Source organism: Thunnus albacares, chromosome 4 (genome assembly GCF_914725855.1).
Source record: "Thunnus albacares chromosome 4, fThuAlb1.1, whole genome shotgun sequence".
NCBI classification, from domain to species: Eukaryota; Metazoa; Chordata; class Actinopteri; order Scombriformes; family Scombridae; genus Thunnus; species Thunnus albacares.
The window spans coordinates 21,880,720-21,902,130 of record NC_058109.1 but is presented as its reverse complement, the minus strand read 5'-3'; the positions used below and the strand labels follow the sequence as shown (position 1 = coordinate 21,902,130).

At 39.8% G+C, this 21,411-nt stretch overlaps 2 protein-coding genes and 2 long non-coding RNA genes across 12 annotated transcripts in view; 1 reads left to right on the top strand and 3 right to left on the bottom strand.

Annotated features, from left to right (window-relative positions):
* ttll3 (tubulin tyrosine ligase-like family, member 3) overlaps positions 1-2,727 on the bottom strand; it is a 28,015-nt gene extending 25,288 nt beyond the window's left edge. For all 4 annotated transcript variants that reach the window (XM_044348094.1, XM_044348096.1, XM_044348098.1 and 1 more), the window contains exons 1-2: positions 2,637-2,727; positions 2,109-2,235 (exon numbers count right to left, since the gene is read on the bottom strand). The gene's annotated coding sequence lies outside the window, so the exon portion shown is untranslated. The remainder of the gene's footprint in view (positions 1-2,108; positions 2,236-2,636) is intronic.
* slc4a8 (solute carrier family 4 member 8) overlaps positions 1-18,802 on the top strand; it is a 33,978-nt gene extending 15,176 nt beyond the window's left edge. Inside the window, exons 3-25 of one of the 3 annotated variants that reach the window (XM_044348093.1) lie at positions 1,491-1,643; positions 2,145-2,280; positions 2,644-2,804; positions 5,350-5,526; positions 6,061-6,152; positions 7,165-7,322; positions 7,424-7,511; positions 7,616-7,762; positions 7,919-8,019; positions 9,326-9,500; positions 9,810-9,943; positions 10,047-10,292; positions 10,575-10,680; positions 11,026-11,187; positions 11,273-11,386; positions 11,483-11,644; positions 11,789-12,040; positions 12,156-12,224; positions 12,689-12,862; positions 12,967-13,098; positions 13,194-13,297; positions 13,553-13,658; positions 13,847-18,802. In XM_044348093.1, coding sequence (XP_044204028.1) covers positions 1,491-1,643; positions 2,145-2,280; positions 2,644-2,804; positions 5,350-5,526; positions 6,061-6,152; positions 7,165-7,322; positions 7,424-7,511; positions 7,616-7,762; positions 7,919-8,019; positions 9,326-9,500; positions 9,810-9,943; positions 10,047-10,292; positions 10,575-10,680; positions 11,026-11,187; positions 11,273-11,386; positions 11,483-11,644; positions 11,789-12,040; positions 12,156-12,224; positions 12,689-12,862; positions 12,967-13,098; positions 13,194-13,297; positions 13,553-13,658; positions 13,847-13,852 — 3,155 coding nt within the window. In that variant the 3' untranslated portion in view covers positions 13,853-18,802. The other 2 variants (XM_044348092.1, XM_044348091.1) reach the window with 2 other exon arrangements.
* On the bottom strand, positions 7,811-11,549 carry LOC122980272. Of its 3 annotated transcripts, none has more exons than XR_006403019.1 (3): positions 11,462-11,549; positions 8,249-8,533; positions 7,811-8,002 (listed from the first exon to the last, which is right to left on the bottom strand). It is a non-coding gene; the product is annotated as an uncharacterized LOC122980272 (long non-coding RNA). The 3 variants fall into 3 exon arrangements; XR_006403017.1 differs by having other exon boundaries at positions 7,924-8,012; XR_006403018.1 differs by lacking the exon at positions 7,811-8,002 and having other exon boundaries at positions 8,019-8,332; positions 8,428-8,533.
* LOC122980271 overlaps positions 11,949-21,411 on the bottom strand; it is a 31,177-nt gene continuing 21,714 nt past the window's right edge. Inside the window, exons 4-6 of one of the 2 annotated variants that reach the window (XR_006403015.1) lie at positions 16,137-16,203; positions 12,802-13,048; positions 11,949-12,034 (exon numbers count right to left, since the gene is read on the bottom strand). This is a non-coding gene — a long non-coding RNA (uncharacterized LOC122980271). The remainder of the gene's footprint in view (positions 12,035-12,801; positions 13,049-16,136; positions 16,204-21,411) is intronic. The other variant, XR_006403016.1, reaches the window with a different exon arrangement.

Sequence of the window (21,411 nt, the reverse complement as noted above, 5' to 3'; positions counted from 1 at the left end):
TGTGTGTGTGTGTGTTTGTGTGTGTCACAATGCCCATTACCGCTTTCCTGGGGGGATAATAATACATTGAGAGATGGAGCACTCAGCTGCAGCTCAGTAGCTTTGTATTCTCATTGCACCCCAAAATATATTTGTTATGCACACACACATATGCCCACACACATCAAAGTGCCTCAGACTTCCCAAAACTCTTGTTACAACGTACAAGGTTTAATTTTAGAAGTCTCTGCTCTGATATTCAAATTAAACTCCATCATTGTCAGTGTTATGCGCGTGCATGTGCAAGTCTCTTGTTGTCACAGCATGTTGCATTCAACACTGAAAGCACTAATGATAATTAAAGTTGGCAGTGGTTGAGACTAATGTGGGACAGGAAGCAGAGTGTTGATTCTCCCCATGGAGCTTCAGGCCAACATCTAACCCTCAGTGTAATAGTTTTCACTTTCAGTCTTTGTTTAACCATCTGAACTGAGAGACAGTGCACCCTATTTAACTCTGCTTTGCCCATTAGCAGTTCTTTTCTCTTTTAGTTGGTCTGTCTGGAATACAGAATGAATCTTTTTTATCTCAGCTAATTATGATTTCAAATGATTTCATTAGGCAGGCCAAAATGAAATGTACTTGTGTACATATTTACAGAAGCTACCCAAACACCACACCCCAATGATAGAAAGGCACACATGCTGAAGGGCTAATAAGTACTAAACAGTATGTCAGGTCTAACAGAGGTTTGATAATCAGGCAACATTTTTTAAACTAAGATGGGTCAGACTGCCGTGAAATTTCATTAGAACTGCAAAAGCAACAGTATACTGAGCCTAGACAGAATTTTAAAGGTAAGAAAATGTGAAGGTAACAATTTTGTTTCTTGGGGTAGTTGCCAAGAAACTAAATCAAAAACCTTTACCAAAACATTTTGTAAATGTGCACCCCAAGGGAAAAATATATTAAAAAATGACAGGCATGATGTTTCAGTTGCAACCTTCATCAGATAACTTTCCAAATGTAACGTAAGTAACAGTCTTCTCTTCCTGCTCTTACTGTCCTTACTCTCCTTCTTCTTCAAGTGTATTCCTGAACAGTTCAGAATGCCTAAAGCTCATCTGAGGACAACAGGCACTTTGTCTTTATTAGATTAGTATTCATATTTAATTACTTACTATTCATTTTGTCCTCCCCTGTATCCCTGTAATGAGCGGTTACTGAACTCCCCAGAACCTTTACTGGCATTTATATGATGATGTTTCATGGTTTTTCCAATGCTCTGTTGAACTGTATTTTTGTCTAATAAAACTTGGTTGTACTTAGTGGTACAACTAAAACACTGACATTTAAATGGACTTTTTAGTGAAAACATTAGACATTAATGATGATATTGCAGCAAAATTGTTTCAAATGTTTGCCTCTTTTTTATATAATGTCACAAAGTAAGTGTATAAAAGCATTACTCAGTAATAAAGATAAAATCACTTCTGGTGTCTCTTTTTCAGGCCACAGGACTCTGTATGTGGGAGTTCGGATGCCCAGGCAGAGCCATCGTCACCACAAGGCCCACGGCTCTCGGCACCGCAAGAGAGACAGAAGGGCAGGAAGCATCGCAACACAACAGAGCGAGGGAACTGAGAAAACCACATCCACTCATGGTACCACACAAACAAATACACACACAAACCTCTTCTTAGGCTACTCCTTGCTATCAGTGTCTTTTGATTTTCAGTATCAAATTCAGTATCAAAGAGAAAGAGGCAGAATATTTATAGTATTTGGTCATAGCTCGGTGTTGAACATGCATGAATACTTGAACATTCACTTCCGAGAGGAGGTGGTCATTGTTAATCAATACTGTAAGCACGTCACACAGACACACACAGACACACACAGACGCGCGTGCGCACAACCCCCCTGGCTAAAATTGACAAACCCACTAATTAGCTACCAAATAGCAGGAACTAGTCAGCATGTTGCATGTGTGTGTGCATGTGCTTAGGTAGATTTGGTTGTGGTTTTGTCTTTTTGAGTATGGACTCAGTGGCTATTTAAAAGGCATGTAATGACAAAGAAAGTAGTGTTGTGTCTGTTTGCGAAAGTGTTTTGTGTTCACAGTTCACCTCTGAGTCCTCCCTCACATCCTCTCACTTCATCAGATACACCGTCCCAGCGGGTCCAGTTCATTCTGGGCACAGAGGAAGATGCTGAACATGTGGCCCACGAGCTGTTCACTGAGCTGGATGAGATCTGTGTGAAGGATGGCAAGGATGCCGAGTGGAAGGAAACAGCCAGGTCAGGATCTCCTGTGGGAGCTGTAGGCAACAAAGCTTGGCAGTAAAGTCTCTGACAGCCCGGCAGCTCTACAGCTGTACTGTTACGAAGAGAAATGTAAAGGTGGTAGTTACATTTAAAGCTTACAGGATCATTTTATGTTCAGTTTGCTCAAGGGGGAAAAGCTCCAGTGCTGTGAGCTCATTCATGCGGATCAAATGTCAAATTTAAGTTTCACATGTCAAACACTTTCCTGGGAGGAAATGGTGTAAACCACAATGTAAAAGACGTAAAGTTGATGTGTGTGTGGGATGGGAAGTATCTTTTTTTAAAAATGCATAATCTGAGCTGCTCCCTGATCTCTTGCCTGTCTTTACCTCGCAGGTGGCTGAAGTTTGAGGAAGATGTGGAGGATGGTGGGGAGAGGTGGAGTAAGCCCTACGTTGCTACTCTCTCCCTCCACAGTCTGTTTGAGCTGCGCAGTTGCATCATCAATGGCAGCGTGTTGCTTGACATGCATGCTGACTGCATCGAAGAGATTGCAGGTGAGTGTATTTCCAACTGATGTCTAAAACATCTCAGCACCAGAGTGCTGTTCTAGAAAAAGAACTGTCCACAATTTTTGGCTGCATTTTAGATGATCAGAAAATCCCATGACCATTCTGTATCCCAGAGAATGGAGTGGAAAAAAATCACAAACATTTTAGAAAGACTTTGCAAGAAATCTGTTTTCATCATTTGTATACAATAAGTGACTGGTGTCGCTTTTTCAAATGACGATATGATTTGACATTTTATTTTCCCGTCTCGCTCTTCTCTAAAGTCTTATTGCCTCTGTCCTTGAGTAAATATTACACTCATTGATTTAAAACAGGCTCTATATCTCAGCTGAGATGCCTGCTGGATGTGTGATATAAGTCCATCTATCCTTCTGAGAGAAAAGACACATATAGTACAGGCCTGGAGGAAATATCATCAAACAGGCACACACAGAGACTCAACTTGTCAGTCACAGAAAAGTCTAAATTGACACAAAATTACTTTCCTATGATGTAAACATAAACAAGCACAAAGGCTCAGTTTGTGACATTGAGCTGAACAAACAGAATAATTGTGTGTCGTTAACTCTGCACTCTGTGGTTGTGTTCTACTGGAATATTGCTGCTGAACTTCTGTTGAACCAGATTTGCATAAAATCTGCAATTAGACAAAGCTGCTACCACAGTCCAAACTCATTTGCATGCAAGTATGCAATTAACACACGACTGGTCAGCACTGTTCCTGTACATCCATGTCCATGAAATTTAAATTTTTTTCATTCCTCTCCACCCACCACACACAAACACACACACACACACACACACACACACACACACACACACACGCATACAAATAACCACGTTACAAGCCTCTCCATCAATCTGTCTTCCTCATGGTCAGAGTGTCACAGGTTTTATAGCTTGAATAGCCTTGTTGTCTGCAATCTTTCCTGTTTTCCAGCTCTCCAGTCCTCTTCTCACTTCCCCCTTTTTTCCATTTGACTCCTGCCAGCAGCACCTGGACTCCAAACAGCAGTCAAGATGGCAGAAGAGATAGAAACAAAAAAGGGGATTGATTTATTTACCTGTGTATCTTTGCAAGGTTTAAAAACTGATTATTAAGTAAGAAAATCAACATAAAATGTATTTCTACAGTGACTTTGATGCAATAGAGAGTAATAGAAAATGCTTCACAGTAAATTTCTTGCTAGCAATAACATGAAGTTACATCAGTAAAATACACATTACCATAGCCACTACATGAACTAACTAATCCTAATACAGAAACAGAAGAAATGATCTTCTGCAGCCCCAATGAGTCATAAGATTGATTATCTGAGTCTAAGTCATGATATGAAAGCTTGTCTAATGACAAGATTTTTCTAGAAAATGTGGATGTAATAGGAATAAGTGCATGAAAAATAGATGTATTTGAACACAGGCTCTCTGGTTGAAGGCCATTCTCCCTACTCAACTCACCACCATGGTGACCAAATATTCCAGTAAATAATTTTAGTGGAATTCAACAGGGTAAAGATAAAATCAGTGATGAAACTCTGATGTTTGAAATCAACATACTCTTACATCAAACTCTGGGTTTTAAAAATTAGATATCTAACTTATAATGATTAAATTAGATTGTATATAACTGAATTATCATTAAAAAATGTTTGGGTGTTTGTTTCACATAAAGCAGGCAGCATACGCCAGAACTTTCAACATGACAGATATAACTGAATGTATCTCATGTTGATGTTGATATGAGTTACTGATTGCTGATTGTCAGATGAGACACTGGAGTAGGCGGAGCTGTTGCTGTAGTCTAAAATTAGAAGGAACTTGATCCATCTCAAGCCCATGAAGTGTGAGTGGAGGCTACATAAGATGTTAAAGTCAAATTTGAGTTTTGATCTAAGTTCAGGCCTCTTTGTCACTCTCCTTATTAACATGGCTGATTATACAGATGCTGAGCTCAACACATTAGCACTGGCCTTGAAGTGTGCTCAGAATCAATGCAGGCACCACAGTGTGTATGTGTGTGTGTGTGTGTATCAGACAGTCTGTTTGACTGTGGAGGAAGGAGGGAAGATAGGAGGGAAAGATCCAGTGCTGACTCAGCAAGTCAGTGTGGAAAAAAAGGACCAGAGGAAGGAGGAGAGAGCAGAAGATGGAAAGATGCTGATCATTCACTGCAGTCCCACATGACCAGATGTGTTGGACACATATTGACCTACTGTAACCCTTCCAACACACATTTTCACTGTGCCTTAAAATACTGACACATGTCTGAGGAGGTTTATTACATTTTAACTATAGCAATTAAAGGAAAAGGCTCTATAGTTGGAGCATTGGGATTCTTTATTAACTAGGTTTCATGTGCACAGAGCTTATTGATTATAAATGGATGATTAAAATTCTGGTCAAAACAGCACAAACACATGGATTGTACAAATATAAGCTGTCTGCTGCCACTGATATGAAATAATTTCATGATAGTCTGACTGAGTGAGTGAGTAACGTAAGTGTACTTTTCTTTGTCTGTATTTTACAGACATGGTGCTAGACCACCAGGAGGCATCCCATGAGCTGGATGACAGTGTGAGGGTGAAGGTACGTGAGGCCCTGCTGAAGAGACACCACCACCAGAATGAGAAGAAGAAGAACCTGATCCCCATTGTACGCTCTATTGCAGAGGGAACTCGGAAGCAGTCAGAGCCCCTTCTGACAGGTGGGTTTCATACTGTGTATCATGTTGCACAAATATATTTATGATCAAATTTTGTCAATGGCATCAAAATATTTATTTCAGATGATTTCTTGGAATAACATTATTGTATATTTGTTGATAGGATTAGTGTAGTCTGTCAGAAGAAAACGAACAAAACGAAAAGAATTTTTTAAATCAGAGACAGTTCTGTTTAATAGATGGAGAAATGCAAGGTAATAAAAGGAATAAACATGGACAGCAAGAAACCAAAAGCAACCAGACTATGTAAGAGACAGGCATAGAGAAAAGTGTTATCTCTAAACAGTGACACTGAATGCTTTCAGGTACAAAATGCCAAAATCTGTTTGACTATTCAAACAGACAAATGGGCGATCTGTTGGCAGCTAAACATTACTGACTTCATAGATTTCATAGATTTTTTTTTTAAATTTTGTACTTGGCAGCATAATAAAAATACAGAATGTACTGACTCTGATTCTCATTTTCTCTCTTTCTCTCTCTCCCACACACACATACCCTCACTTGATTGTCCAGCAGGGTCAACCACGTTGCCCCAGCCTCCTCCAGTGACAGAACCAGCTAAGAATGGTGCCGGACAGGACAGCACACAAGTGGATCTCAGCAAGGTATGAGGTTTTTCCACATAAATGTGTGCCCTTTTTGACACTGTTGGATGGATGCTGTAGAATAGAATATAAGTAAAACAGTATCAGAGGAAAAACATTTCATGATAAACATTAACCATTAACAATTTAACACATCAGCAATTTAACCCTCCTATTGTGTTTGAAAAGGGTTTACACCCTTAGTGTTCATGGGTCAAATTTGACCCATGTTTGAATTCATTAACAAGCACTGAAAAAAAACGAATTACCATCCAGTAAAATGTTTATTTTTTGTTTCTTACTTTGATATTTTATGTACCTTAGACTACATTTAACTTACAATGCACAAATCATTTTTTGTTTAAAATAGGCACAATTTATCTATTTTATTGCTTATAATGAACAGAATAGGCAAATAAGACCATGGAGTGATCTGATAAACAAAATAATTCCCAAAATAACTTGTTTATATTTTCTTATAGGTTAAAATAAGCAATTATTGTTACATCTGTTGTATTATGGGTCAAAACTGACCGCATATACTTCCCTATGAAAAAAGTGGTGGGTGCCATTGAATTCAAGTCAATACGCTTTCTTGGCATGAAACATAATTGTAATATTATAACACAATATTATTTATAGGATTTTATACTATTATTTTTGTTTTGTTGTAATTTTTGTTATTCATGATGATACATTTTTACAAAGTGCATCTCAAAGCAGCAGCTGTCTAAGACTGTAAAGCCCGGCTACACAGGAAACGACTAAAAGCTTCCATTTAGCCATTAACTTACACCCGAGAACTTGGAGTACACACTATCTCTCCAATTTGATATCACCACCGTATATAGGCTAGCTAGGTGCTCTAGTATTAGGCTGTACCTGTTGCGGTTTTGTACAGTGCCTTGATTGACAACATTTCAGGATGCAAGGGGTACGTCAGTTAAAAAATAATCTACACTGTAAATATTGAGTTGTTTTTTTGGTTTTTTTGTATTATTAATTGATACCAACCTCTACTTTGTCTCACCAGGTGGACATGCACTTCATGAAGAAGATCCCAGAGGGTGCAGAGGCTTCCAATGTGCTGGTGGGAGAGCTGGACTTCCTGGAGAGGCCCATTGTGGCCTTTGTCCGCCTTTCCCCTGCTGTGCTGCTCACTGGACTCACTGAAGTCCCCATACCTACCAGGTACACAGCTCTCTGCAGCTTTGGTTATAAAAATGAATTATGTGAATTCAAAAACCTTAATATGATTTACATAATTTTAACCATCTGCCGACAATTATCAGGTTCCTCTTCATTCTCCTGGGCCCAGATGGAAAGGCTCAGCAATACCATGAAATTGGACGCTCCATGGCAACCATCATGACTGATGAGGTGAGAGCTCAATTAAACTGTAGCTTCAGAAACCTTCACAGAACAAATATCAACATGTTCTGCAAAGTTAAGTTTCCTCTGTCCTTCACTTCTCTCTGGACTAGATCTTCCATGATGTAGCGTACAAGGCAAAGGACAGAGGTGACCTTCTAGCTGGGATAGATGAGTTCCTGGACCAGGTGACTGTCCTGCCACCAGGGGAGTGGGACCCCTCCATCCGCATCGAGCCTCCTAAGAATGTCCCCTCTCAGGTACATAACCCTGATAAGCCTTTGGTTTTCAGGTCTGAATTTTAACTAAAACTTTGATTTGGTGTAAAAGAAAATAACAGTGACTGTTTGAGTGATATACTGTATATAGCTGTATTTGATTTTGGCTGGTCCTGGACTGTCACTGGGTTATTCTAGGAGAAGAGGAAGATGCCTGGAGTCCCAAATGGCACAGCCTGCCAGGTGGAGGAAGAGCTGCATGCAGAGCACCATGGGCCAGAGCTGCAGAGAACTGGAAGGTAAACTGGTATTTGGAAGCTTATTTATCAATACATAAGCTTGCTTGATTGTGCCATAATCCACTGTAAATATACAGTGGAAGCTAAATTCAGACATAAAAAACTAATGTTATACACAATAAATGGTGAATATCAGGATACTCTCATAAAGTCTATGGAAAAACATGGGGTTGCTCCTGTTAGGTTTCTGAAAAGATGTGTCGAAGCCTAGGCTGAGTTTAGCACTCACCACCATGTCAGTTGCTGGGGATAAGTGTGGATTTGTGAGAAGCTGGGAAAACAAGTGACAACCAGCACTGTCAGGTGTGATAGCCTGAAGACACAACAAAACACTTTATTTCTCAAGGAATAAGTCAACACCCCTGATAATCTTGTTTTTTGCTGAGCTCCAGTGGTTGAACTTCTCACCTTTCTGTAGTGATGTACAGGTGTACTCCAGGACCAAGTGACATCAATGTTGGGTGTGGTTACAGGTTCTTTAAAAGCCCTGGGAATTACATGAGGTCACCGAACCCTGTGTATCAATAACAGATTCGACAGGAGAGTAAGTGAGATGTCAGTCAAGCGCAGTCTGCCCACACCCTCATATTCTGAGGAGAACTTTAATCAGGGAAAATAAGTGAAATGACCCATGTGGGAGGACCATGGCTTCTGCTTAGTGGAACAGTAATCTTCAAAATGCCACCATGCCATTTGTTAAAAGAAGTAAAGTTAACTAATGAGACCCAAGTTTCTTAGTTATTTTGTATTTCATAGGACTAACATTAAATTATGCCTTTTTGCTAACAGCTAGCCATCTCTTAATATGTTGGAATTACCTCCTTATGAAAAGGATTAGTTGTTTCCCTCCTTACGGGAATAATTTGACTTTGGAAAATACACTTGTTTGCTTTCTAACCATGAGTTAGATGAGAAGATTGCTACCATTGGTCTGTGTGCTAACTATGAAGCTAAAAACAGAGGAGACGATTATCTTAACTTGACATAAGAAGAGGAAGCAACCAGCTGGCCAGACTTTTACCAAAGTTAAAAAATAGGTTTATAAGCACATCTAAAGTTAACTAATTAAGGAGTTGTACCTTGTTTGTTTAATCCGTACACTAACTACAACAACTAATTGTTGTTTTATGTGGAGTCACTTTTGGCAAGAAAGCGAATAAGATTATCTCAAACTATTCCTTTAAAAATGGAAATTCAAATGATCATGTAATAACCATAATGAGTTAACTTGAAATTTCCCTCTCTAGTCATCAGCTTGCTCCCTAAACTGTAACACCTTTCTTCTTTCCATATGTGTTGTGGTCAGGTTGTTTGGTGGTCTGATACTGGACATTAAAAGGAAGGCTCCATTCTATGTGAGTGACTTTAGGGATGGTCTGAGCCTCCAGTGTGTGGCCTCCTTCCTCTTCCTCTACTGTGCCTGCATGTCTCCTGTCATCACCTTTGGAGGACTGCTGGGAGAGGCAACTGAAGGACGCATTGTAAGAGCACAAACACTCAACATTTGCACAGATACAGACACAGTCCCAAATTGTATGTACTGTAGTGTCTGGAAGCAACTGTCCAGAACCCAAACATATTCAACTGACTGTGAATACAGTGTTGAAGAAAAACAGCAAATCCTCACGTTTAAGAAACTGGAACCAGAGAATATCTGCCATTTTTGCTTGGAAAAATGACTGAAATGATTAATCACTTATCAAAATGAATGCTGATTTTTTTCTGTCTGACTAATTGATTAATAGTCTAATCAACGCAGCTCTGAACAAGATATGCTCTTTGTATTCTAGAGCGCCATTGAGTCCTTACTTGGTGCGTCTATGACGGGAGTTGCCTATTCTCTGTTTGCTGGCCAACCTCTAACCATCCTGGGCAGCACAGGCCCTGTGCTGGTTTTTGAGAAGATCCTCTTCAAATTCTGCAAGTATGTATTACAACAACCTCTCTGTGACAGTTTTATGATCACTGCTCTGACATTTGTGTGATTTGATTGTTTTTCTCCTCTCCTCTCCTCTCCTTACTCTCAGGGACTACAACCTGTCCTATCTGTCACTGAGGACTTGCATTGGCCTGTGGACAGCTTTCCTGTGTTTGTTATTGGTTGCCACAGATGCTAGCTCTCTGGTGTGTTACATCACTCGGTTCACAGAAGAGGCCTTCGCTGCTCTCATCTGCCTCATCTTCATCTATGAAGCCTTGGAGAAGCTATTCCACCTGGGAGAAATCTACCCCTTCAACACACACAGCGATCTGGACAAACTCACGCTGGCATAGTGAGGAACACTACGTTCACTTTATGGGTTTCCTTTACAGTATCACCTGCATGCTCACCTGGTAGATTTATTTCATATATACATTCTTCTTCATTTAAGATATGCAGCTGCAATTGTTGAATCTCTATCCCTGCTCTCCTCTATTAGCTTTTAAATCACATCCCTGCATGCAGTTCCCTTTGTGTCTGGCCTAATTTAACTAATAAAAGCATTAACCCATCATTTTTTAGTCAGCTGCCATACACTGATGTGCTCTTTGCCATGCTCTCTCTTTCTCTGTAGCTGTAGGTGTGCAGAGCCTGATCATCCCAGTAATAAAACCTTAGAGCTGTGGAGTGACAGAAACATCACAGCTGCTGCTGTACCCTGGGCCAACCTTACTGTCAAGGTAACGCAGCTATGTGAATACAAACACACATTCAAATGTCTAATGTCAGTGTATCATTCACATGAAAGCACACGCTGCATTTGCTCCTGTGTGTTTACTTTTGTTAACATTCAACTAACCCCTTAACCTTCCTTTGAGCAGCTAACCTCTCTTAAGGACCTTTGTAAACACTGACAAGGACATTCGATCGATTAACCTTTCACTGCTGTGTGTTTAACTGAGCACACTGAAGGGTCGTTTTGTTTCCGTTGTTCGCTTTTGTAGACTTGTGTCTTTTTTCTATTTTCCCTTGAGGTATCACTTGAGGCAAATTTGTTCTAATGTAACCTCCATGAATCTTTACAGGAGTGTATCAGTCTGCAGGGACACTTTGTCGGGACAGCATGTGGCCACCATGGCCCCTACACCCCAGACGTTCTCTTCTGGTCTACCATTTTGTTCTTCTCCACCTTCTTCATGTCTGCATTCCTCAAACAATTCAAAACTAGTCGTTACTTCCCCACCAAGGTAATCAACAAATATGATAGCAGGCTAAAACAGTGATTATCAGACATTGGCAAACTTGTTATTAACTGTTATCTCCTGTGCTCAGGTGCGGTCCATGATCAGTGACTTTGCAGTGTTCCTGACCATTGTCGTCATGGTTTTGCTTGACTATGTCATTGGGGTGCCCTCCCAGAAGTTAAAGGTGCCCAGCAAATTCCAGGTAGAGATGAAATATGCCACTTGTAGACGTTTATATAAAACTCCATAAGACTACATTTGTGTCATATCTCCAAACCTTTTGAATGTGCTCCAACAGCCCACCAGAGACGACAGAGGGTGGTTGATCAATCCAATAGGACGCAACCCATGGTGGACAGTCCTGGCAGCCTCTATTCCTGCTCTTCTCTGCACCATCCTCATCTTCATGGACCAACAGATAACTGCCGTCATCATCAACCGAAAAGAGCACAAACTGCTGGTAAGAAAAAATATCAGAGTTTAGATTATAGAGCTTTTATTTATTTGTAGGTTGCATAATCTGTAAACTTTCAATTCTGCACTGTTACTTCCAGTTGTAGCTCAGTTATGCACAAGCATATTTGTCCTTTTGTTTGTCTTGCAGAAAGGCTGTGGGTACCACCTGGACCTGCTAATGGTTGGGGTGATGCTGGCGGTGTGCTCCATCATGGGCTTGCCCTGGTTCGTAGCTGCCACAGTCCTGTCCATCTCTCATGTCAACAGCCTGAAGTTGGAGTCGGAGAGCTCAGCTCCAGGAGAGCAGCCTCGCTTCCTGGGCATCAGAGAGCAGAGGCTCACTGGCCTGGTCATCTTCCTGCTCATGGGCTGCTCTGTATTCATGACTGGAGCCCTGCAGGTCAGTAAAACAAATTATGCAATGCTGCCCCCCTCTGGCTGGGACAGTCAGACAGTGGAATGAGAGAATGAAATTGTGAATACTTTATGATTTGTGTATCTTTTTTTCCCCTCAGTTTATTCCTATGCCGGTGCTGTATGGTGTTTTCCTTTACATGGGAGCTTCTTCATTAAAAGGCATCCAGGTATCCACTGTACATTGCAACATATATATAATTGTGACACAGGAAGGTGGTTTAAAGCCACAGTGTGCAGAACTTTGGATTGTCGAATCTTTCTACAATCAAAAATGTATGCCATCACAATGATTTGTAACCTGTGTCCAGCTGTATTATGCTGCACTGTTTTCAACTGACCATATACCAAGTCATTGCTCCAGCTGAGAGTATTTCATGTTATGTTGCCCTCTGCATCCCAGCCTCTTACTAGTTTGGCTGTCTCTTCAGATTAATTTTGCTAAAATTCAACGAGGGCTGACAGTTAATTAGCAGAAATATATAACTATATTTGTCATTCATAATCACTTCTTTCTCTTGCCATATTCACCATCTGTCTCTCTGCAATCATTAATTCATTTCTCTGACTTCTCTCTGTCTCTTGCTATCTCTATCTCCACCACCTGTTATCATGCATACATCATACGTCTCAGTTCTTTGACCGTCTAAAGTTGTTTGGGATGCCAGCGAAGCATCAGCCAGACTTCATCTACCTGCGCCACGTCCCCCTGAGGAAGGTGCACCTGTTCACTCTCACCCAACTCACCTGTCTGGTGCTGCTCTGGGTCATCAAGACCTCACCTGCTGCTATCGTCTTCCCAATGATGGTGAGTTGACCACCTCCACCACCGACAACTCCCTCTTTCTCCAGTAGTCTTTTCATACTTTTCCACTGAGATAACACGTTTTTCCTTTTCTCCTGTGCCTGCAGGTGCTGGCTCTGGTATTCGTCCGCAAACTTCTGGACTTGTGCTTCTCTAATCGAGAGCTAAGCTACCTGGATGACTTAATGCCTGAATGGAAGAAAAAAAATCTAGATGATGCTTCCAAAAAGATAGAGGAGGTAGTTTAAATTCAATCTTCATTGGCACAGATGATAATAATTAAACCTGAGAGTATCAACTGTTTTTGTTGATGGCGGGAATTTGTGTCTTACAGGAATCACAGGTTATGCTCAGTGCAAAGACGGAAGATACAACTACAGTTCAGATTCCCATGGAGAGTTGCAAGCCAGTTCAGACCCCAAAAGCACATGATCCCAGGTAGAGTACACACACATGTACTACACACTCAAATGGACAGCATGGGCATCAGATCATTGATTAGATTGGTACAAATATGAAAGAACTGTTAACGTTAATGTCCATTTATATGCTCGCTTGTCTTGTTTGGTATGTGGTGGTCTGTTTTCAGTTGCACCCTGTGAATACTAACACTTCTCCCAAAGTCCTAACTCACCCTCTGTCCTCCTACCTACCTTCTGATCTCACCCTCCTTTTCCTCTCCCTGCTCCTTAGGTGTGACCCCTCTGATATTAATATTTCTGATGAAATGTCTAAAACCACCATGTGGAAATCCCTCAACTCCAATAAGAAGGACTCTCGTCCTGTGGCTGCTAAGAAGGCAAGGCCACACCCTCTCTCTGTCTCCTCACCCCTGTTATCTGGAAATCATCCCACTACACATTGTGACTTTACTGTTTTCCAATTGTTGTTCCAAGAGCTCATCATTGACTTGTAATTGTTAATTGAGGGCAGCCAAGCTGTGCTCTCTTCTGTCTTAACTCTGGGCTTGTATGTTTTACTCTGCAGGATTGAAGGGATCACGTTCATAGACGAGTAAAGGATTTCCGCAGTCCTGGCAGACTCGACTGTGCCGCTTGACGTGAAGTTCTGGACCACAGGATGGCGGGATTTTGCCGCTTCGACTGTCAGCCATTTCAGTGCTTAGAGAAACAAGTCTCAATGATTTCTACCAGCTACCCTTAACACATAATATTGCAGTACACACACACACACAGACATACACATATACTTCCTTCTGTCTTTGTGAGGGCTGTAAATATATGCTGTATTTAAAATTGCATTTCCCCAAACTGAAGCTCTAAAATCAAAATAAATCCTAATCTAATCCTAACCTCAGTCACCTTAACCACCATTAATTCTTGGATCTTCTACATTCAGCTGCTAAACCAGGCAGGGAGGATGTTATATCTCTATCTTCAGTGTGAAGTTGAAGAATGACACAAAGGATAAAACTTACAGACATAATTTTCTCATTTAACTGCCCTCACCTGTGATAATTCGATACTATCGAACTGCTCAGTTGTAATTAATTCGTGAAGAGCAGCGAGACAGGCTCAAAAAATGTAATCTAGAGACAAATCCACCCTGAAGCCGCTCCATTGATGGTGGCAATAAATAATGAAATAACTGCGAGGACTCTGTGACAGCAGCCGGCAGCCATGGTGATTTCACTGAGATACGGGGATCTGGAAGCTTTATATTCATATAAAACCCATTTGGATGTAACATCTTAAACAGCCTAAGAGTCCAGTCAGTCTGTCAGTAAGTTAGTGTCATTAAACCTGCTCGAAAAATGACACCTGATAACATCATCAGTTTAAGTCTTGATGCTTTGTTTTCCAGCACATGAGGAGACAGCTGTTTGTTTGTCTATAAATATCTACTAGCCATAGCCTGAGTCCTTGCACAGATTTAAACTGCTCCTGCACTCAGTTGCCAGTTTATTAGGTACAGATAGCAGTCTAATACAACAGCTCTGCACTAAATCCTACCTTCACAACTCAGTTTTCTGTTCACACAGTTTAAGAGAGGTGTTGATTCAACTTTACAGTCATCTTGGCTGTAGATTGCGGTGCTGTTGAATTGTTTTTTAATCATTTGTCCACCCTGTTTTTATCAATGACTAAAGACTGCATTAGTTTAGATGTATCTAATAAACTGACTACAGTGTAATGTGGGTAAAGTAAGAACCAACAGTTTTGAAGATGTGTTCCTCACAAAGACAGAAGAGCACACACACACATTGAATAACCGTCAGCGTTTCATCAAAAACAACACCTAACTTTCACCCTCTATCGTTCACTTAGCTGGGCTATATGATGGAGTGTAAATGCTCCTTTAAAAACAAACCAGGTTCTTTTTATTAATATAATTAGGTTTATCATTCCTTAAATCTAGTAGAGTCTCTTTTATTTAATGTGCCAAGAGTGTGTTCTTTTTCTAATAGTGATGATATGGTCGAGTATTTGGTAGATAAAAATACATTGCAGGTTCAGTAATACACACAATTCTTTTGGGCCATAAAACTTCTCAGTTCTCAGTGTGAGTTCTGTGTGAAAATGTAAACTGAAAACTGTAAATGTCAGAAGACCCGCTTCACTCGAAGCAGTGGCATCCTCAACATTTTTTTTGTTTGTTTTTTTAGGTGTAATCTTTTCTCTTTATGGACATTTGTCTTTTAACTACTGATTGTGTAGGGTGGAGGTTGTTCTACAGAATGTTTGTCATGTGTTAGTATAGTGTCTTATTTCTTTACCTCAAACAAGTTAATGAATGCTCCTGCAAGGCACTTTGAATGACGTCAGGTCAGGGGAAACCAGAGCAGAAAACGTGTGTATGTGTGTAAGAGAGTGTGTGTGTGTGTGTGTGTAACCCTTTGAGTATCAGGACAATAATAACTATTTGTTGTTGGTTTTTTTTTGGGGGGGGGGGGGCTACAGGATTTTCATTTTAGCAATAATTTACCCAAAATCATACCCAAATTGACTTTAAAGGATGGGTTCACAATTTTTCAAGTCTGTCCTAAAACAACAGTGAGGTGCCCAAATGAAAACTGACACATGCTTTTCTTGCTGCAGTCATTCCTCCCATTCATACTGGCTTTTAAGAGATCCCCTCATAATGCACTTTCAATGTAAGTGATGGGGGACAAAATCCACAACCCACATTTGGTGCAAAAATGTATGTAAAAGTTTATTTGAAGCCAATATGAAGCCTTAAATAAATATGTATTGTTTTAAGACAGACTTAAAAAATTGTGAATGTATCCTTCAAGGATCTTTAAAATGAATCTTACCACAACTCTTATTTATCAGGGTTCTTCTGTGCTGGGTCAACCTTGTTTATCCATCACTGTGTGGAGGCTGTTCAGGAAAATACAACATTTGAAGCCATAAAGAACTTCATTACATTGTTCCAAAAAGGAAAATCTGCAATTACACAACATTAAAAGACAATATTTTGACACATTTTCATTCATTATGCTGGTTTTAAACACGTCATCTCGGATAAACAAGGTTCTACTGTGATGCACGCCCCTTCATTTTCTATCAGTCACATCCAGCGAGTGTCCTTTAGACTCTCCTTTTTGAGTTTCACACACCAGTGTGACCTCAAAGCTCGGCGAGCTAAAGGGGTCAGAGAGATTAGCGTTTGAGAACATGATCTTCAGTAATACTTTATTTGTAGTTGCACTTTCTGTAGATAAAGACTTTATGATATATTTTATTTTTAATGAGATTACGCAAAAAAAAAATGATTTTACAATAATTTATTTTTAGATATAAAATTCCAACCTGTTCCCTTTTCTTTCTGTATATATACTGTAATAATCAAGAAGAGAGAAGAGAGAGGCTGAAGAATGCAGCACATGAATAATACTTTGATGAATGAACTCAATAAAATACTGTCAGGTTATTACATGGAGAGCAAAGAGCTCCGATGGGAGACATCAGGAGTTTGTCCAATAAGCTGTAATTGTCACATCCTTTTAGAGGACATAGAGGGCCTTGAAACTGGTAATAAAATGATTAATTTATCAATATTTCATGGGAGAATTAAGAGAGGGATAAATAAAAGACTCAATATTTTAGTATCAGTCTACTTAAAGATGGATCTTTACTGTCTGGTTAAATATCAATTAATGAATAAAATATTCTATCTATATAAATGACTCCATTTAAAATATTTTACCTGTTAATTGATGGATTCACTCATTAATGTTTAATAAATGCCTGGACTTTTACTGCCCAACTAAATATCAGTTAAATAATTGCTCTATGACCATTTTTGAGGCTGTTTCCCCATCATTAAAGCAAAGTGCAGAAGTCCAGTAATCTATCACTGTAACATCACATTCAGTAATACCTCCTCCGACACATGTATGAAAGTTTTGTACAGTGTGTTTGCTGTCATGTACTTCTGCTTGGATTCTGTCAGACTTTTGAATGTGAATTTTTCTTTGTGTGTCTGAGGACCCATAACTTAACTAATGAATGGCATGACGAAATATTATTAATTGTGTAAATATATATTCAAAATCACCCAAGTGAGTGCCACCCGATGCAAAGAGTGAATAATGGTGTGTCAATTGAGAAAAATTATGAAAAAAAAAAAGCTTCCATAAAGGACGAGACCAAATTGTGATGTTTGTTAAACATCCAGTGTTCAATGACTGTAGATGTGCTCTAATAAAAGGATTTAATTATTTAGCGATTGTTAAAGTAATTTTAATGAACATCATGTGTCTTAAACTTGATTTTCAACACATTAATGTATATGTGAATGTATGGAAGACATACAGTAGAATGACTTCAGTATACTGTAGGACGACTGCATATACATGTGACCTGGAGAGGTTGTATATTTCAATGGATATGAGTGTAAATATAAGTGATGTACATGTGTGCCTGTCATATAGTGCATAACCACTTCCTGTTGTGCCGTCAGTTTTTTAAACTTTTGATCACCTCACATCCAACTAAAAACAGACCATTTAAATGTCAGTCCCATTTTGGACAATCGTTTCTTTTTCATATAAAAACACAACAAAAGACCCTTGTTACTTCATTTTTATGTGTAGATAAAAGTGAAAACTGTGCACCGTGTGAGGCTATGTCCTTCTAATGACTATAAGACAAAACTTGTGTCTGTTTCAAGGACGAGGTCAGGGTGACAGGAGAGGAAATGGAAGAGAGAGAGAGAGAGAGATGTGGGATGGAGAGAGGCTTTCAGGGAAAAGAGCATCTGTACTGCAGTAACCTTAATCCTACAGTCTTGGAGCCATAGAAAGAGTGCTGCCTTGTCTCTTCAACGACTGAATGATTAGTCTTACGCAAAAGAATTCTCCATGTTTTATATGTATATGTAATTTAATTTTTGATTATGGAAAAATGGAAATAAACAATTACAGTTGCAATGAAAAGAATGTGGTTTGAGTTATTGCATTGTGATGTTTGGTTAAATAATTTAACTAGGCAGTAAAAAGAGATACTCCACTGAAACGTGTGTTTGAGCTTTAGAGGATAGATTCACAATTTTAAAGTCTGTCGCTATTCATTTCACTTATCCGAAAATAATATGAGACTTCAGCTTTCTGAGTTAGTCAAATGAAGTGGACATCTTCCACAGTTAGTCTTTAGTAAAAATAAAATCTCTTTGTGTATCGACTGAGTGTTTTCCTCTCATGCTGCAGTGGAAGGATTGTAACAGAAAGAGGAAATTTGACACTAAAAAGACAGTAACTTTGAAATATATTGGATTTATTTGACTAATTTGGAAAGCTGAACCCTCATTTCAGCTTCAAATGAGCTTTTAAATACATTTTTTAATGGAAGGAGGGCTGTGCATTTTGTCCACCATCACCATCACATTGAACGTGCATTATAGTTGGTATGAACAGGAGGAATGATTACAGCAAGAAAAACATGTGTCAACCTTCATTAGGGCACCTGACTACTGGTTTAGGACAGATTTTGTTGTGAAATTGTGAACCTACCCATTAATGAATACTGATGTAGTTAATGTTTGTCCCACTAGGAGGCAGCAAAGTCAGAATCCTTTAAAGCTGATTCTGCATGCAAGGACTTTGCCAACTACATGTTTATCCATATTCAAATATTAATTTTAAGAAAGATAAAGACTCATCCCAGCCCCTGATTCTAGGAAGTACTCACATGAGGTGTCTAAAACCTTTTTTACTCTTTCACCTTCCTCCCAACCTCTTGGAGCTGTTTCCATTTTCATGGGACTGTCCCCTCCCTCCTTGTGCCGCGCCCCTCCCCCGGTTTTTATCCTGAGGTGAGAACACAGTGTGCACATCTGGAGGTGATCCTGACTGCAAAGGAGTAGCCTGTGGGAAGGGCTACGAGGTTAAAGATGCACTGCACTCTGTATGTATATACCTAAGTGTGCATGTGTACCCTGAGGGTGTCATGTGAGCCTGACTCCCAAATGCTCCTGATTACAAACAGCTGGCGGGCTGCAACCTCAACCAATCGGACGAGCTGTTGACTGTGACATCAGATGGAAGAAAGGAGGTGCAGGATATTTTAGATGGTTTTTACCTTATGTATTAAAGCAGGGATCAGCAACATAAGCCATTAAACTGTGTTGGATCCCCTACACTGCTTTGAATGTTGCATAAAAAAACAACAAACATTATTTTTGCACTATGTAATCTCAGCTTGTCTGTTTACATTGATTATTATCATGTGGGTCCGGTCATTATGGCCTATGGCCAGCACCTAGCCAATCAGCTGAGGACGGACCCTGGCCCTAATGTCTCTGTTTTAAGACTAATGCATTCAAAGAAATCCTTTGTGCTCATGTGAAGGTCCTGTGGTTTTTTGTGAAGGAGAGCTGAAGAGCCAACATGAGCTGGAATGCAGACTGGAATGCCCTTTTTTCAGTGGGACTGCCACAAAATGCTAAATGATTATCAGTGATTGGGGGGGGGGGGCATTAATGATGTTTTAATAGTTTGCAATGTCATTAATTTACTGTGGAGCTGAGCTGAGATTGTGTGCATGAGCCTGTGCAGTAGGACTTTTTTACAGCAGAAAAAGTCCTTGCAAGAAAAGCACAGGTGTAACTAATAAAAGATTTTTGGGGGCAGCAGTATCACCTTTTAAGTTGGCCAACTTGTTAGCGCACACTATTTACACCTACAGCAACAAAGAGCAAAATGTAGCATTCATTTGAAGTTTGTGTCCACTTGGCGAATGTGAGTATTGAATGTGAATATTTTCTCTCCTTTTAGTTATGTTTTGGGCTCCACTCCAGCTACTAAATGCTCCACAATGTTGACCAGCAAGTTGCTAACATTTTTGTCTGTCATTTGGTGCTGCTTGCTGCAGCCAAAAACTGCAGAGAGTTGTGAGATTGAACCAAAACAGTCAAACTGGGTCATACGACCAAAATAAAGAGTTAAAACACAGTATAAACCTCTGAAGAGCTGAAGGAAACTGTGGTCAGGTCATAATTCTCTGTGGGTTCACTACGAGTGACCTCTATACATAGTCATTTGATCCATTGTTATAAAAATCTGTTACATTTTGGTGTACCACTAAGCCCTGAAAGTGACACACCTGAATGAAATATGGCCATAATTAATGTTTTGAACACTTGAATAGAACAGAGCCATCGTTAATGTTATTAGTAACACCTGTGCTTTTCCTACAAGTCCAAATGTGTGCTGCACTAAAGGATTTTTCCTCATAATGCTCATTAAAGAGTGACCTGAAGGTAAGAACTCGCAATTTCACTCCAACATTATTATTATTTTAGTTATATTAAAAATAATACATATCTTTTTAGGTTTAAATGTGTGAGCTATAAAAATTATACATACTGAACACTATTCTAACTAAACTACTCTGATCAGAACAGCACATAATATGAGAGTAAATGCCTCATACAAGCTCAAAGACAAAATTGTTGGTCATGTGTAAGATCCAACCAAAACAATTCTATTCATCTCTCTCTCTCTTTTTTTCCTTTTTCCGTCTCTCTTTGACTCGCTGTGCTGTTGTCCTCTTTTCTCACTGAACAGAGACGGCTCTCAGCTCGTCCCTCCCCTCCATCAATCTCTGTCATAAATCTGTCAAGCAGAGAGAAAGGGAACTGCTGAATACAGATTTGTCAGCAATTAATCTAACCTCTATTACCAGACTTGGATATTGTGTCCTCTATATCCGAGAACAATAAGCCACTCTAACATGGAGCACTGCGCTGCATGTGTGTGTGCTGTGCATTCATGTGTGTGTGTGTGTGTGTTAGAGGAGGAGCGCATGTGTGTGTGCTGTGCATTCATGTGTGTGTGTATGTGCATGCATGCAGTAAGCTTCCTTGGGTGGTGTTTTGTAGATTACATATAAAACAATGTGAATCAAAACCCTCTTTTGCCCGGATTTTTCTGTTCAGAGGGACAGTGGTCAACATTATTATACGATATTACACAACAGTTGACATGAGGTAGCCTCTGGCGGACACTTAACTGCTTCCTCTGTAGTGCTATAATTGGAAATCATTGGGACCTAGCAGTGCCATTTAACCTTGAGGAGACATACAGT